We start from the raw sequence: 16,632 nt of genomic DNA on the forward strand, positions 1-16,632 counted from the left end.
AGATTTGATGAGGTGTTTGGACTTTTTACGTCTCAGGTTTTTCAGGCGATCACCACCTCGCTCCGTCTGTGGGACTTGTTCTATGGCACAGAATTTAAGTGATTCCCAGTTGCTTTCATTTGCTTGTTCCATGTGTTTCGCCACTGCATAGGAACGATCTTTATTCGTTGTTGCCCTTGTGTGTTCTAATATCCTCTTCTTTGCCTCGAAGGTTGTGCTCCCGATATATTTCTGGTTACAGGGGCATTCAATTAGATATACCACATATGTGCTTTTGCACGTTAGATGTTGGGGTATTGTCCATTTCGTTCCTTTTCTGATTTCTATTTCTTTGGTTGGTTTTGCGATCTTGCACACTTTGCAGTGTCTGCATGGAAAGAAACCCTTTCGTTGCAGCCAATCGATTTTCGGTGTTCCTTTGAAGAGGCTGTTTACTAGACGATCTCCCAAGTTTCTAGTTCATCTGTAGGTTATGTTTGGGTGATCACCTATAATTTGTGCCAGGGTGGGGTCCGTTTTCAAAATTGGCCAGTGCTTCTGTATGATTTTTGACAACTTGTTATTTTCCGCACTGTGGGTTGTTATTAATCGGATCACATCATTTTGTGTGTCATTTTTTGCTTGCTGTTTCTCCGGTTTATGCAGGAGTTCTTTGCGATCCTGCGAAAGTGCTCTTTGTAGGCACTGTTCCACTACTCTACTGGGGTATCCCCTTGCTTTAAATCTGGTTACAGCGTTTGTGCTGTGTCGCTGGAATTCCTCATCATCTGAGCAGTTTCGCCTAAATCGTAAGAATTCTCCGTATGGAATACTCCATTTTAGTTTGTTGTTGTGAAAACTCTCTCCATGGAGAATAGCATTAGTAGCTGTTCGCATAGTTTGGCGAGAATGAAAAGCCAATGGCACAACCTTTTGTTTGTTTGTATATTTATTTGTTGAACAAGAAGATGTTTTGGTTCAAACATAAAAAGATCATTTCATTTAACATTTCATTGTGATCTTTATATTTGAGGTTACGTTTGGCAAGAAAGAATTTGCAGGCTTGTGTCCCAATGTGGTGTTCTATATTGGTGTATAATGAGACCACGTCCATTGTAATCAATAGATAGTTGGGCGACCATGTAACAGTTTCAAGTTTCTGTAATAAGTCTGTTGTATCTTTCAACCGCTTCATCCAAAGAGGGTATCCCAGGGAAATCATCCAAAAGGCATCAAAAAAAGCCAGAAAACTAAAATGATATAAAATCCTATTCGAACCATCAAAAACCAGACGAAAAAAGAGAAAAAAGAGGGATCTAAAATGCATAGATTTATTAAGACTTAAAACGAAACATAATGAGGTAAGAGCTATAGTACCTAATAAAAAGGGATCCAATATTAGGTCCATTAAGTAAGAAATACCCTGAGATAACCTATAGAAAATCCAAGTCCCTAAAAGACCATCTAGTGAAGATTGACTACCAAGTGAGCACAAAGAATCAATCATGGCTATCAACGAAAGAAGGTTTTAGAAAATTGTTTTAAATGCAAGGACTGTCAACACGGGGAAAATGTATTTAATTTTAAAGCACAAGTTACTACTTGGGTAACGATAGATCTGTAAGAGACACTAGTTAGTGATAGATTGCTTACCTTAGAATATCCCCAGGTGTCAGACTGGATCCGGAAAGTTTGGCTTAGCAGTACCCCTGTGCGTCAGTAGGTGGCGTCCTGCGGCTCAGCGTCCGTCGCTGGCGTCCTATGCACAGAGATGACATCACGCAGACTACTTAGGCTCCACCCAAGAGTGCTGAAGTCAGTTCTGTACACGACTTTCCGCGCCCGGAACTAGGGCCCTAAAAGGGGATGACCTTAATCCTAGTAATCAGTTTGCTGAACAGGGAGGATGGGTGGGGCGGTGAGGAATCTATCACTTACTAATGTCTTACAGATATATTGTTACACAAGTAGTAACTTGTGCACCTGAAAGACACGTTAGTGATAGATTCCTTACATAAGAATAGATACCCCAGCAATACCAACCCACGTGGTGGGTCCGCTAACAAAATTTAACCAGTAAGTCACGGAGAACAGAACGGCCAAAGAAGCCGTCTCTCCGGACTTGACTTTCAAGGCAGTAGTACTTTGTAAACGTGTTCAGCGAGGCCCACGTAGCTGCCTGACAAATGTCCTGCAAGGGAACGCCCCATCCCAAAGCAATAGTGGCTGCAGTTGCCCTGGTCGAATGGGCACGCAGCCCCACAGGAGGCTCCTTCTTGGCCAAGGAGTAACATACTTTGATGCACAGAACGACCCACCGGGAAATGGTCCATTTGTGCACACCACAACCTTTTTTGGCACCCACGTAGCCAACAAAGAGCAGATCGTCCACCCGGGTGTTGTGTACGCTGCAGATAGAATGGGAGTGCACTGTCTGGTTCCTGACGGTGGAGCCTCTCCTCTTCCCTGAAAGGATGCAGAGGCGGCAAGAAGCTGGGCAAAGTGACGGTCTTCCCGATGTTGAAGGGCGTGACAACCTTTGGCAAGAAAGAAAGACTGGTCCTTAAAATCTCTTTGTCCGGATGAAATGAAAGGAAATGAGTTTTGGAGGAAAGAGCCTGGAGCTCACTCACTCTTCTGGCAGAGGTGATAGCTACCAGAAAAGCCGTCTTTAAGGTGGGTAGACGTAAGGAACAGTTATGAAGAGGCTCTAAAGGAGCATTAAATAGGTCAAGACAAGATTCAAGTCCCACTGAGGCATTATGAACGGCAAGGGAAGGAAGATGTGTGTATTGCCTTTGAGAAAACAGTTAACAACCTGGGACTTAAAAATAGATGGCTGATCAGTGAACACCTGCACTACACTTCCCCGCACAGAGGGAAGAAATGCCTTCAGTGCAAATCAGATCGCTCGCAGCTCCAAAAGGTTGATATGGAGCAGGGACTCTGCCAGAGACCAGTGGCCTCTGATCTCTGCCTCTCCCAAGTGGCCTCCCCATCCCAGGAGGGAAGCATCCGTCACTACTGTATGCTCCGGTTGGGGAAGGGAGAGGGATCTGCCATTGACCCAATCGCGATTCGTGAGCCACCACTGCAAGTTTAGTGCAGTGCCCTCCGAGATTTGGACATGATCGGACAGGTTGCCCTGATGCTGCGCCCACTGGAACTTCAGGTCCCACTGCAGAGCCCGCATATGCCTTCTGGCATGTTGCACTAGCAGGATGCAGGAGGCCATCAGGCCTAGGAGCCGGAGGGTCATCCTGACAAACTCAGGATAGAAGCTGGAAGATCGGAATCATAGCCTGAATATTCCGGACTCGCTGCTCGGGAGGATACACCCGCAACTGGGTCGAATCCAGAACCGCTCCGATGAAGGGGAACTTCTGAGAAGGACTCGGGTGCGACTTCGGCACATTGATGGAGACCCCCCAGCAAATGCAGGAGGTCGTCTGTAGTCTGAAGGTGGGTGACGACTGTCTGGGGTGAGCCCACCTTCAAGAACCAGTCGTCGCTGTCGGGGAAGACCGACACCCCTAACCTGCGCAGATGAGCCTCAACCACTGCCATCACTTTCGTGAACACCCGAGGGGCACTGGTAAGGCCAAAGGGGAGCACAGTAAACTGAAAATGCTCCTAGCCTACAGTGAACTGCAGAGAACGCCGGTGGGCCGGCAAGACTGGGATGTGAAAATATGCGTCCTGCAAGTCCAACGCTACCATCCAGTCTCCTGCCAAGACCTGAGCCAGAGTCAGCATCTTGAACTTCCCCTTCTGGAGGAAGCGATTGACGTTCCAGAGGTTCAAGATAGGACGAAGATCTCCTTTGTCCTTCTTGGGGACTAGAAAGTAGTGGGAATAACAACCACTCCCTACTTCTGGCCCAGGATTGCACTTGATGGCTCCCTTGGCCAAGAGGGCAGTGACTTCCTGTTGGAGAAGAACTAAATGATCCCCCAACATGCGGTGACACCGAGGCGGCATGGCTGGAGGGGAGGACTGAAAGGGAAGGGAGTAACCCTTGCGGATTAGCTGCAGCACCCACTTCTCCGACATGATCTCGCGCCAGTGGGGGAGTTGGAGGCGGATCCTGCCACCCACCGGTGTGGAGTGCCCCACAAAGCTCGGACTAGGAAGGCTTGGAAGTAGGAGCAGGGGGGGTAGAGGCAGACTGACCCGCACGCTGATTCCCAGACCCGCCCTTGCGGAAGCCAAGACCACGGCCGCGCTGAGGCTGGTTCTGCACAGGCTTTTTGAAGGAACGTGACTGAGTGCCTCTGCCCTGGCCACTAAAGGAACGAAACCCAGGAGGGGCCGGATTCTTCGCAGAAAGACCCAGGACTTGGCCGTGGCCCGAGAGTCCTTAAAACGCTCGAACGCACTGTCAGCCTTATTGCCAAACAGGTGGGTGCCATCAAAGGGCATATCCATGAGCGAGCCCTGGACATCCCCATACATCTTATGTAGCTGAAAACACCAACACCAATTAAAGTTGTACACAACTTCATAAAAAAAACAATTAAATTGTATTCAATCGTTTAATGTTTTATGCAGACTGGCCATGGGAACTAACATATCGCTGTGTCCCACAGCCTAATTTCTCAATTTAAATTCCCATAGGGAGATCTGGGATATACTACAGCAAAAAATACCACGACTAGACATCAAATTTCATATGCATACAGAGCTGGGGTGTATTTTCAAACGTTTCTAAATCACATGCATATTTTCCCTGCAGACCAACTTCTTGCCACCAACACTGATTTTAGTTTTGCCAAAGGTCAGCACTGCAAGGTCAGGTGGTGAACAAACTCTTAAAACTAATTCAATTCACTGACCTTGCAAACTATATTACACATTTTTAAGATCTTGAGAGCGTGCAGTTCTAACACATGCATTTGTGAAGATCACAGACAGAAGCTACTACAATGTAATTAAACTTAACACGACAAGTCATTCATTATATGACAAGCAAGAGAAAAACCTTACAAACTGTTTGCAAATTTAATTGGAAAAGCAAATATCAGTTTAAACCTAACTTTAAAACGGCATAAAAAGTGCATCTCCCTCCATATTGTCTGATATCCCACAAACATCTTTCAAGCAAAGCACAACCTAAGGCTCCTGAGGTCTGGTGAACCCAAGCACAGCAAGAGGACTAAGTCTAAAAGATGGAAGAGGCATTAGCAGGCCAAACACTTTTTTACTGCATATAGTATCTGACAAAGAGAAATAAATGAATTTGTAACTTGCATGTTGGTTAATGCTGTGTCTTCCAAGTGAATCCTGGCTCACCTGAGACTCCAGGTGCTTCTCCGTAAGAGTCATCATCTCTTCATATGTCATCTGGGAGAAGAGAGAAGCATACTTGTGCAAACGCAGGCTCTTCAGCCATGAGGGAACATCTGACAGGAGACACAAGTGTTTTAGGAACAATATAAATAAGCACAGCATTAGATCATCATCGCTGGGCAGCTTAGCTTTTAGTAGGCACCATGCTACTTTGGCATGGCCAGTAATCTCAGGGGGCTATGGCAAAACTATAACAAACATTTTAGTGTTATTGCATGTAACATCTACAAATGATAATCCAAAACAATCAGAGGCCCCAGATTTGCATGGAGCGACACACTGTGCCAAAAAAATAGACAAGACATTCAGTGGCAAATCACTGCTTTTACCTTCTGCCTTCCTGTTTGAAGCTTTCAATGTCAAGACCTCCATTCTTAGAAAATTGGAGACCACTACTTCTCAGTAAAATGCAATTACTAAACCCTGTGGAAAATTGGCTGAAATAAATCTTGTTTCAATTGGAGTCCAGTAAAGAATTTTACAAACCTACCTGTGCACTAAGAGATCAGTTTGTAAAATTCAGATTCAGAGTGGGTCGAAATCAAACCTACCTCATGAATACTGATACAGTAATTCGCAAACTGGGTCATGGTGGCCTGCTATGTCCACGGTGCTGCATTTTTTAAAAATGAAAAAAAAAATTGCAGTTGGCGGTGGTCTGCTAGACAACCGACTACTACCGAACAGACTTTTTTTTTTAAACATTCAGAAAGGGTAAGGAGTCCCAAGTGGACCCCCTTCCTTCTGTGAACGCCATACCACCCCAATTCAGGAGCTAACAACTTTTCAATGTTTAGTGACCAGATTTTGGCCCCGAAACATGTATACATTTTATTCCAAATAGTTATTTGGAAGCAACTCCTGCAACTCACCCCTTAAAAACAGTGAGTCGGTTTGGAATCACAGACATTTTAGGAGTCTAAAAACAGACTCTTAAAAGGCATTAGAACATTCGAAAAAATAGTTTTTGCTTCCACAGTGATTCTGTTTCAACCATAAAAACAAAAAACACATGGCACAATGTTAACTGCCATCGCCCTCCATCAATGCTCGCTGGGAAAAGGGGATCATATTTACAATACATAGGGTTCTAATGTTCTTACCCTAAACAGAGCTAGCAAGTGAAAATATAAAGCGAATAAAGAGCAAGGCGTAGTGCCAATAAGTACAAACAATAGAACTTAGAAAGAACAGTGACCCAATTTGCCCTTTCAATTGCCTTAATCGAAGAACCGCATACAAATGGAAGACTTCAAAGCAAAAAACTAAAACAGAAAAGTCCCAAACCTTGCATTATTTGTACTCCGTAATAATGGTTAAATGCATGCAACGAAGCGCTAGTGCCAACAATACATATTTCTACAATTTTAACACGCCTACTGAAAGAAGGGGAAGCTGCTAATAGTAGAGTCAAGAATGTTTACTATTGTGAAGCAGAAGGAGCAATCTCTCACTTCTACTTTGGCATCAAGCGTTTCACAAAAACAGGTTTGCAGCTAAATCGCTGTTATTTAGGGAGAAAATGTCTCAGATACAATAGCTTGAGTCAGACACTCCTCATCGACCATGATGCCTTTAGATTAAGATGTGCTAAGTCGCAAGCTTATGGTGAGGTTTCTACGGTTAAACCAGCATTAGCAAAGCCAATAGGTCTCGTCAATGCAAGAGCTATTGGCTTTGCCAAGGGGTTTTAGCCATGTTGTACACCAGCGTGGCTCCTGCTCAGCATGTCTCAAGTTGTTGTTGTGGAGGGGCAGCGCAGACTGCGGAGTGGCGGTGCAGAGTGTAGTGAAGTGGCGTGGGATAGAATAGAGTGTCGTAGAGCAGAGGGAGGTTGAGTGTCGTAGAGCGGAGGGACAGAGTATCAGAGCGGAAGGGAGTAGAGCGAAGAGGTGTTCAGGAGAGTGGAAAAGAGTATCAGAGCGGAGCTAGGAGTAGAGTATCGTAAGGGAGAGTTAGGAGTAGAGAGGAGGGGAGTGGAGTATCAGAGGGCGGAGTAGAGTATTTTCTTAAAGTCATACAACTTCACACGCCTTCACAAAAGGCACAGCTGCCAAATTTAGCCAAAGCAAAGGGTGTTTTCCCTCACATGCCTAATCTAGGCATGTTAGGAGAAGGGTGTAAACAGAGTCAGGAATTGCACTAGTTAACCCCTTCACTGCGGCGGCTATTCCGCTGCAGTGCTAAGGGGCGGGGCGGAAATGCGGCGGGCGCATGCTGGTGAAGGGAACCGCTCCGTCATAAGCACAGCGCGACGAACGCAGGTGACGGAGCGGTTCCGTCATGGCCCCGCCCGCTCAATAGAAAACTCAGCGCAGGCGCGGAATTCGCGCCGCGCAGGAGCGTCGGGCGGGCCATGACGGAACCGCTCCGTCATCAGCACAGCGCCACCGCAGCTGATGACGGAGCGGTTCCGTCATCAGCAGGGGAGGGGTTAAAGACAGTTTTACTACTACCACTTCTGTTGACTTTTGTCACAATTTTTGTAACAAGCAGGGCCACTCCTTGACCTACCAGCCCTCATCATAGCTTAATGAACAAGTTACCCTGCGTAACTCTATATCTGGTAGAGACTATATTTAGCCGCAGATTCCTTATCTTTTAAGTTCCAAGGCGTCAGACTGGATACAGAAGATTTTTTTTAGCCGTACACCCCTGCATGCCAGTAGGTGCCGTCCATTGAATCTGTGTGCTTAGTCGGCGCCGGAAGTGACATCGCAGTACCTTTATAAGTGCCACTTAAATTCTTTTCACAACTTTCAATGCCGGAACCGCAGCGCATTGAAGGACACGGACCACTGGTGTGTAAAACTTGGGCCCAGAAGGGGATCAACACTGTCCCTTGAACTCGAGACACAAGAGCAGGAAAAATGGTTGGGTCGTTAAGGAATTTGCAACTAGATATAGTCTACCAGATAAGGAGTTACCAAAGATAAACAACTTTTTCTTCTGATAGATACTTCTAGTCGTTGAAGCCTTACCTTTGAATAGATGCCCAAGCATTACCATCCCTGGAGATGGGCCTGCAGATCAATTTCACAAAATAAAGTCCTGCAGGATCGAACGGTTGAAGTGCCCATCTCTACGGACCCTACTGTGCAGACAGTAATGTTTGGGGAATGTATGCAGGAAAACCCATGTAAATGTCCATAACAGGAACTCCACGTGATAATGCAGTGGTCGCAGATTTAGCTATGGTGGAATGAGCTCACAAGCCTTCAGTAGCTTGCTTTTTGGACAGTGTATAGCGGATTTTGAAGCAGAGCATGACCCATCTTGAGACGGTTCACTTCTACACAGCCCGACCTTTCTTTGCACAGACATACCCAAAGACGATTTGGTCGTCCACCCAGAACTCTTCTTGATTTATTTTTTTATTGAGAGTTCAAGGAGACACAAGAAATACAGAACTGCAAAAATAAAGTGCACAGTGCGAGACAATCAGAGTATAGATACTCTAGCTGCCTTAAAGTTAAACACCGTAAAGAGAAAAGAGAAAATAGTACAAATCCAAGGTATAAAGTGCAAAGTGCAAAATATTAAGAGTATACGTATTCAAGCTGTCATACAGATAGCCATGTAGCAGAGAAGGAACAGAACATTTATATGGCAAAAGTTAAGAGATGCATGAAGTGCAAAAGTGCGTAACATAGAATATCAATAGTTTCGGAGGTTGACCTTCGAGATCCAGGCTTAGCTATTCGATCCAAAACCCGCCACCTCCTCGACTCCTTATAAGCCGTCCAAACAGAGACCTTTTCCCTTCATTTTTAGACTAATTCCCCAAGGAGCTCCAGCGTTTCTCAAACTTCCTTGAAGACCCTGATCTTAAAGCATATTTTCTTTCAAATTCTTTGATTTTTCTTAAGTTTCGCTCTCCAGGCTTGGAATGAAGGTATCTGATCGGTTCTCCAGCTCTGTAAAATTAAAGATCTTGCTACTAGTGCTGAAATGTATAGGCACTCTTCGTGTGTGGTGTTTAGCATTCTATTAGGAGAGAAACCCAAAACTGCAATGGATAGATATGTCGATGGAAATGGAGAGATCAATGTGGACTCTGAGATCGTTTTCAATTTTTTCCCACAAGCTGCTGATTTTCGGACATTCCCAAACAATGTGTGACCAGATGCCACCATTCTCTTTGGCGCATTGAAAACACCGGCCATCAATTTGTGGATGGATATTATGTAGGGAAGAAGGAGTCCTATAGATTAGCCATTTTGAATAGAATTGCATACACTTAAGGTTTGCGCCTCTCAGTATTGAAGCATTCAGTTTATTAATTCTGCTCCAAAATGGTTTTGAGAGGTGCATCCCTTCCCTACCATCTGTCTCAAATTTTTCATATGGGGAGAGAGACTTACTTTTGTCGAAAATGCTGACCCATGCACTGACCGATCATGGTGTCGGGGTATCAAAAGCTTCACTGATGCCTGATCTTAAAGGTATACTTCTTATGTCAAATTTTTCCAAAAATTGTTTACTTATGATAAATGACCTTTTAAAAATTGCTTTAGAGTGTAGAAGCCCGACTTCCAGCTGTAGCCTTTTGGCAAAATCCCGAATCTGTCCATAGCCATGGTCTTCCCATTTTTTTTACGATATGAGTATTTAATAAACATCTCTCCCCCGTATAAAAATGGGACAGCCTTGTCGAGCTATTAATTCTTAGAATACCATAAAATGTTAAGAATTGAGATTTTTGCTTAAACAACCATTGAAGGGTCATATATCGAACTTTCTTAGGGTATTTAACAATTCATGTAAGGTCGAAAATATTATACTCCATTAACATTTTATTCACAAAAAAATTATCTGCCTCCGGGGGTCTGATAGAGATAGAAATCTACAACTATTATGTGCAAAACTTGTGTGGTAGTAGTTCCTAATATTTGGAAGGGACAGGCCTCCTTCAGCAACAGGGTAGCTTAACGTGCTCAGTGGCAGCCTCAGTGTTTTATTAGACCATAAGAAGGAAGAAAACATGCTATCTCTTTAAAAAAAGATGCTTGTAGTGCGCATGGGCCAGCACTAAATAGGAAGTTAAATAAGGGTAGAATAGACATACGAATTAGTGCCACTCGACCTAATATTAGTGGGAGTTGGTTCCATTGTGCTAAAAGGCGTTTCACTTTTTGGATCAACGGATGTGAGAAAGTGGCTCTATTTGTATGGACCAGGACAAGGTACAGTGTGTATAGAGTCCACAAACCCCAGAGGTATAACAAAGGTTAAAGCCAGGTGTGACCTTACTCTCTAAAGGGGTAGCTTGGTCAAGCAGTAAGGCAGTACCAGAGGACAGTGTAAAGCATTTATTGTACACACTCAGCAAAAGGTTTCACACACTCAAAGACTGCACTCCAGGCCAATTGTTTTTATATCAAAGATATAGTGGTTTTATTTCTAGAACCACCAGGTATCAAAATATACTGTTCTCAATATGAGAGGTCTCAGATGAGTACTTTGCAGAAAGGCAATAAGCTTTGTAAGCACAATAGGTACAGGCATTGCACAAGGCAACACAATTCTACACATAATTTAGTATTGAGCTCAATGGACTTTCTTATATAAACACAGTTGATTACTTTGTAGATTACTTTGGTAGTTGCAGGACTGACAGGGGGTCTCCGGTTGGTGGCTGCTGGCTAGCAGGTCACGCGGCAGTGGGTGCTGGGCTCCTGGTCACTTACTCAGGGCAAAGGGGGAAGCAGGATAGGGCAAAGGTGGCACAGCAAGCGGTACTTGGGCGGCTGGGCGCAGGGTGCTTTTGAGCCGTCGGGCGCTCAATGTTATCCAACGCGAAAGGTAAAAAGGGAACAAAGGCTGCAGGCTCGGGGGCGGAGACTCTCCAGGGGCGACCAGCACTTCGAGAGGTAAGTTGGGATCTTGGAGCACAGGTAGGTACACAAAGAGAGGCACGGGGGCTGTAGGGCGCCGGGTGCTGGGGTGTCTTTGGGTGTCGGAAAAGCTTACCCTCAGCTGGTCGCGGTTGGGGTGGCCTCTGGTTCCAAGTCTGCAGGCGTCGTCTGGTTAGTCGAGGAGGGTCTTTGGGCACTGGACTTCAGGTCCCAGTCGCCGGGGGGATGTCCACTTGGTCTTGGATCACTCGGGCACTGGCCGGGCTCGGCAGGTGCAGAGTGGGCTGGCCGGAGCTTCCTGGCTGGCACCAGGGTGGTTGTTGCAGCAGAGCCTCTGCTGATGGAAGTCCCAGTCTTTAACCCCTTCAATGCTCATGACAAGGTCAGCTCGTCATGGGTGTTACCTGCGCTGTGCGTTTGACGAGCTGACCTTGTCATGAACAATGGTGATTGAATGAATGCAGCACAGGAGGGGAAAACCCCATAGCAGCCAAGGTGTTAAGAGGGTCAAGGCAGGCAGGTCCTCTGGGTGTCCCAAGGTTGCTGTCCGCAGGAGTCACCGGGATTTAGGCAGGAGCAGGTTCCAGGATCGACAGGCTGGTAGGGCTGCGGCCAAGTCAGTTGTTGTCGTCCTGTTAGCAGCTGCGCAGCGGGTCTTCTATCTCTTGGTCTTCTTTCTTCTTTCCCTATCGGGATCTGAGGAAAGAAGGTTCAGGGAGCCCCTAAATACTAAATTTAGGGGTGTTACAGATAAGGCAAGGGCAGGGACCAATAGGTCCTTGTCCTGGGGTGGGTACACCCCCTAGCCTGCTCCTCTCCTGTGGGAGGGGGGCAGGAGCCTAGCTGTGATTGAGCAGGGCTCCCCAACTTCAAGATGGCCGGAGCCCGGGGTCGTGCTTCACCTCGTCTCCTCCACCTGAGGGGTGGGGTTGGCACAGGCTGGCACACCCCCCATTTCTGACGTAGTTTTTCCCGCCAGACTTCCCGCCAGAGTGGGGGTCAGGACTGGTGGGGGCCAGTTGCTGGGTACAGCAAATGGTCTGGAGAAGCTCACAGAGGTGACATGCCTTAGAAGCTTCCCCCTGCCCATCCTGGGGGAGGAGACCTAGCACCTCGCCCAGGATGTGCATTGTTGCAGGCCCAGGAAAGCAGGGGGCTCTCCACCCAGGGGCCCAGCAACATGTCTTCTGTGTGGCAGCCAATCAACCAAGAAGTGGATTGTAGGTTAGGTTTTCAGGGGGCATCTCTAAAATGCCCTCTGGTGCATTTTACATTAAGTCCCACACTGGCATCAGTGTGGGTTTAATGTGCTGAGAAGTTTGGTAACAAACTTGTCAGTCTTCAGTGTAGCCATTTTGGTGCTGTGGAGTTCGTAATGACAACCTCCCAGCACCATATACTCTTAATGGCATCACTGCACTTACAGTGCCCAGGAATGGCCCTGGGTACAGTAGGGGCACAGGGCTCATGCACCTGTGCCCACACCTCTGGCATAGAGCACCCAGCTAGAGGGGTGACTGAAGTATGCCAGGGCAGTGGGATCTGTGGGCATGGCACACAGGGATGTGTACCATGTCGACTCTTTGTTTAGTTCTGTACTTAGATACTCAGCCTGCAAAGGCAGTGTATGGGTGTCAGGGTACAGGGCCCATGAGGGTGGCACAATAAGTGCTGCAGTCCTTAGGGGTCTTCTCTGGTCACCATGCCCTGGGTACCTAGGGTACCATTTACTAGGGGCTGACCGGTGGACAGAGATGCCAATTGGGTTTTGGTTTCAACACAGTTTTAGGGAAGGAACACAGGCCCTAGGTACCTGGTTGGCAGGAACCCAGGGCACACTCAGTCAAAGCACATCAGAAGTACAGAACAAAGTGGGGGCATACCAGTGCAAGAAAGATGGCACTTTCTCACAACGGAGTATAGTTCAAGTGGAATATATCTTCTACTTTCTCCGTCACGTAGATCCCCAAGTATCTCTTTGGGCGAGTGTTGTAGACAGATCTAAAATCTGGCAATAGTGAATCGATGGAACAATTGCACAGTAATATCTCCATCTTGGACTTATTTTTTTCATAGACTCTTATTGCCTGGAATCTGAGAAAATCCTCATTATTTCCTCCTGGGTGTCATTTTTACGATTTAAGAAAAGAACGATATCGTCAGCATACAATTTTCTGTCAGTCATCCCTTGAAGGGGGACAATATGCACCTATTTCTGTCCGATTGCTATTGCTAGGGGCTCTATAAATAACGCAAATAAAATAGGGAAGAGGACACCGTTGCCTGGTGCCTCTATTTATTGGTCCAGTCCGTTTTAGAGCAATCGCACTTCTTGGTAAAAAATATAAACCATGTAATAATGATAGGTTGGTGAAGCTTGGTTGACCCTGAGTAAGAGGGTTTTGAATATGCTATGAATTGCGCTATCCTATGCAGTGGGAAACGTCACCAAGATGCACTCTGGAAAATATTTCACTAATTTTAAATAGATGTTTCTTCAATTTTCCTTTGATATCTTTATTCAGAAATTTCTTCAAATTGTTTCTTTAACAATTATTGTGTTCAGCATATATTTCAAATTATACGCCCAAAGCATTTCAGGCCTTGTCCTTCTACAGGGGACTTATTTTCTGCAATGGGTAAAACACACAGCATTTAGCATTTCCATCAATATTAAACTGTCATCATTGGTTGATGTATAAGAAAATACCATCACTGGTGAGTACCTTATATCCCGAAGTGAAAAACTTGGACAGAAGTGGTAAATGGTATAGCTCAATAAAGTTTTCATTTAAAAAATGCGAACAAAGTAGTGAGACCGATTTACAAAAAGGAAAAAAAATGAATGCAAACTGAAAATTTTATGCGAAAGTGACCCTGACCGAAAAATGAAAGGTGAACACACAATGTCACGGTGTCGTTAGAAATTCATGCGCTAGTAACCCGTACTTTGTATCACAAGTGTTCAAAATGACGCTGAGCATTAATAACTAGAACATCAAAAACATAAACATCTCATCAGTTGGCTCATGTAAAATAATTGAGAAAGGTCAAACTCAGACATGAGAAGCCTATAAAACAATGAAAAAATTGCTATCGAACACAGCAAAAGGATCACAATTACAACTACATTTTTGTTTCCAATTAGAACCGTTTTTTAAAAAAAGGAATGAAAAAAATCGGACAATAGATTCGGAGGATGCATGATGGTCTGATTCATAAATTCCCTTGTAATGCTTAAACAAGCATTGGCATAGCCAAAAGGTCTCGCCTTTGGGACCGTACAAGTGTTTAGCCATGCAACATTTGATGTTGTTGCACCAAGGATATTGTGCTGGATAACTAAACACTTATAAGTATTTAGTTATGCTTGTTTCGCTTATGGAGGGTGGTGAGGCAGCACAGACAATTGGAAGGTGATGGGTGGTAGGGAAGAAGTAGGAGGGTCAACAGAAGGATGGGGGTGGAAGGGAAGAAGTAACACTGGCAAGGGGGGTGGTGGAAGGATAAGAAGCATCACTGACAAGCAGGGGCCGGAGGGGAGGAAGAAATCAAGACAATTGGGGAGTGGGAGGAGAAGAAGAGACATGGACAATGTGGGGGTGTTGGGTGGGAATGGAAGAAGAAATCAAGACCATCAGGGGAGAAAGGGGAAAAAGCGACAGGTACAGGGGTACCCGTCCTCTGTTACGTCACTTGGGTAGACTGTAGTGTAGAGCTCATATTTCTGCATAACGTACCCAAGTGAAAATATAAATTACACATTCTCTGCTTACTTTCTAAAGAGAAAGCTGCAATGTGCACATTGTGTTCCTGAGTACGTTATAAAAGTAAAACTGTAATGTACATATATCCCTCCACTTCATTCCACTAGTAAAACTGATGTGCACACCTTAAACCTGCTTACTCGACAATAGTGAATTATTTTTCGTACACGTTACACTAGCTTTCTTGCCATGACTTCTACTTGCTCTATAAAAGTACAATTGTAATGTGGACATCTCCTGCTCTCTTTCCACAAGTAAACCTGTAATGTACACATCATTCCCAGCTGAGCTCCCTAATAAAAAAAACTAATGCACACATCATGTTATTGCTTCCTATATCAAAGTAAATAGGTCATAATATATACATACTCAGCTTAGTTCACACATGTATATGTAATGTACACATTCACAGAAGTGAGGCAGTAATGTAGACATATACTCTACCTCACTTACACGTCACTGGCAGAAAGGCTGCATAGAGGCTCGTAAAAGCCTTTGATCAAATTCAAGAGACACTCGTTCAAAAAAACAGGACAGCTTCAAACATGCGCTTCATGGCGAAACGAAACGCAGCACCGTGTCTGCCCTGCTTTAACAACCCCGTTTTTTTTTCTGGGGATAAAAAGTAAATTGGAATTTTGATGCACGGCATACATGCACCTTTGGATCTGGACGCAGAGGGTTGGACACTCAACATATCAACACAAACCGGACAGTAACAAATAAGAGCGACACTTGTGACCAGACGAGCACCTACATCACAACCTCTGTGCAGAGGGGGCAGCTGTTGAAATCCTGCAGAGAACATGGCTTTTGTTACTGGTGGAGATGGATACTTTGTCAAGTATGGGAGTATGTCGTATGGGGGCACCCCACGCCCCAAAGATCTTATGCTATATAAGACGTCCTATATGCAGACGTCACAGCCTGGAACATAAACAATCCCAGAGTACAAGTGTGCCACTGCCAAGCACATCCCTGAAAACCGTCATGCAACAGCAGTCATGAGATTCATTCTGAAACACACCTTCCTAAAGATTCCTCGTGGTTATCCAGCAAACATGCCAAGTTCATGTCTTAAGATAGGATGCAGCAGTGGGCATGTCGCAAATTCTGAAAGTCACCCACATATATGATCATACGTGTAAAATCCGAAAAACACACCAAGCATATGCGCGAAGACGAAATGAGACTGTGGGAGCGGCACTTTTTGTGCGGGAATTGGTTTCAGGCAGCTTCGCAGCGCGGACTCCAACGCACAACAACGCAGCATAGCCTAAAGTTTTAATAAAAACCACGCGTGCCTTTGCAAAATGTCAACGCATCACAAAATGTCGCAAAAATGCTAAACGTGTCTATTTCCCCTCTAATATTTCGATATTTCAATATTCCCGAGGCAAATGAAACTGACGAAGAGGCAGGGGGAGAAGAGAGGAGGTAGTGCAAGCAGAGTATGTTATGTTAACTATTTTTGTACCGCGCACAGCTGCCCCAGCAAAGGGGCGTCCTGGCGCCAAAAGAAGGTATACACAACACCGCAATAAAGACGCTGAATCAGGGATTTTTATTACAAAATGATTCACAGCGACAGAAGAGACAAATGAAGCTGACTAGGAGGGAGGGGGAGAAGGGAGGGGGTAGTGCGAGCAGAGGAGCATGATTCTCGCGCTGTGAGGCTT

At 45.3% G+C, this 16,632-nt stretch overlaps 1 protein-coding gene across 4 annotated transcripts in view; it reads right to left on the bottom strand.

Annotated features, from left to right (window-relative positions):
* The window catches only part of SAMD4B (sterile alpha motif domain containing 4B), a 1,107,967-nt gene that overhangs the window by 677,819 nt on the left and 413,516 nt on the right, over nucleotides 1–16,632 (bottom strand). For 2 of the 4 annotated variants that reach the window (XM_086938873.1, XM_086938872.1), the window contains exon 5: nucleotides 5,272–5,381. In XM_086938873.1, the coding sequence (XP_086794999.1) occupies nucleotides 5,272–5,381 (110 nt within the window). Of the gene's footprint in view, nucleotides 1–5,229; nucleotides 5,382–16,632 lie in introns of all 4 variants that reach the window. The other 2 variants (XM_086938871.1, XM_086938870.1) reach the window with 1 other exon arrangement.

This window comes from Lissotriton vulgaris, chromosome 9 (genome assembly GCF_964263255.1).
Source record: "Lissotriton vulgaris chromosome 9, aLisVul1.2, whole genome shotgun sequence".
Taxonomy (NCBI): Eukaryota; Metazoa; Chordata; class Amphibia; order Caudata; family Salamandridae; genus Lissotriton; species Lissotriton vulgaris.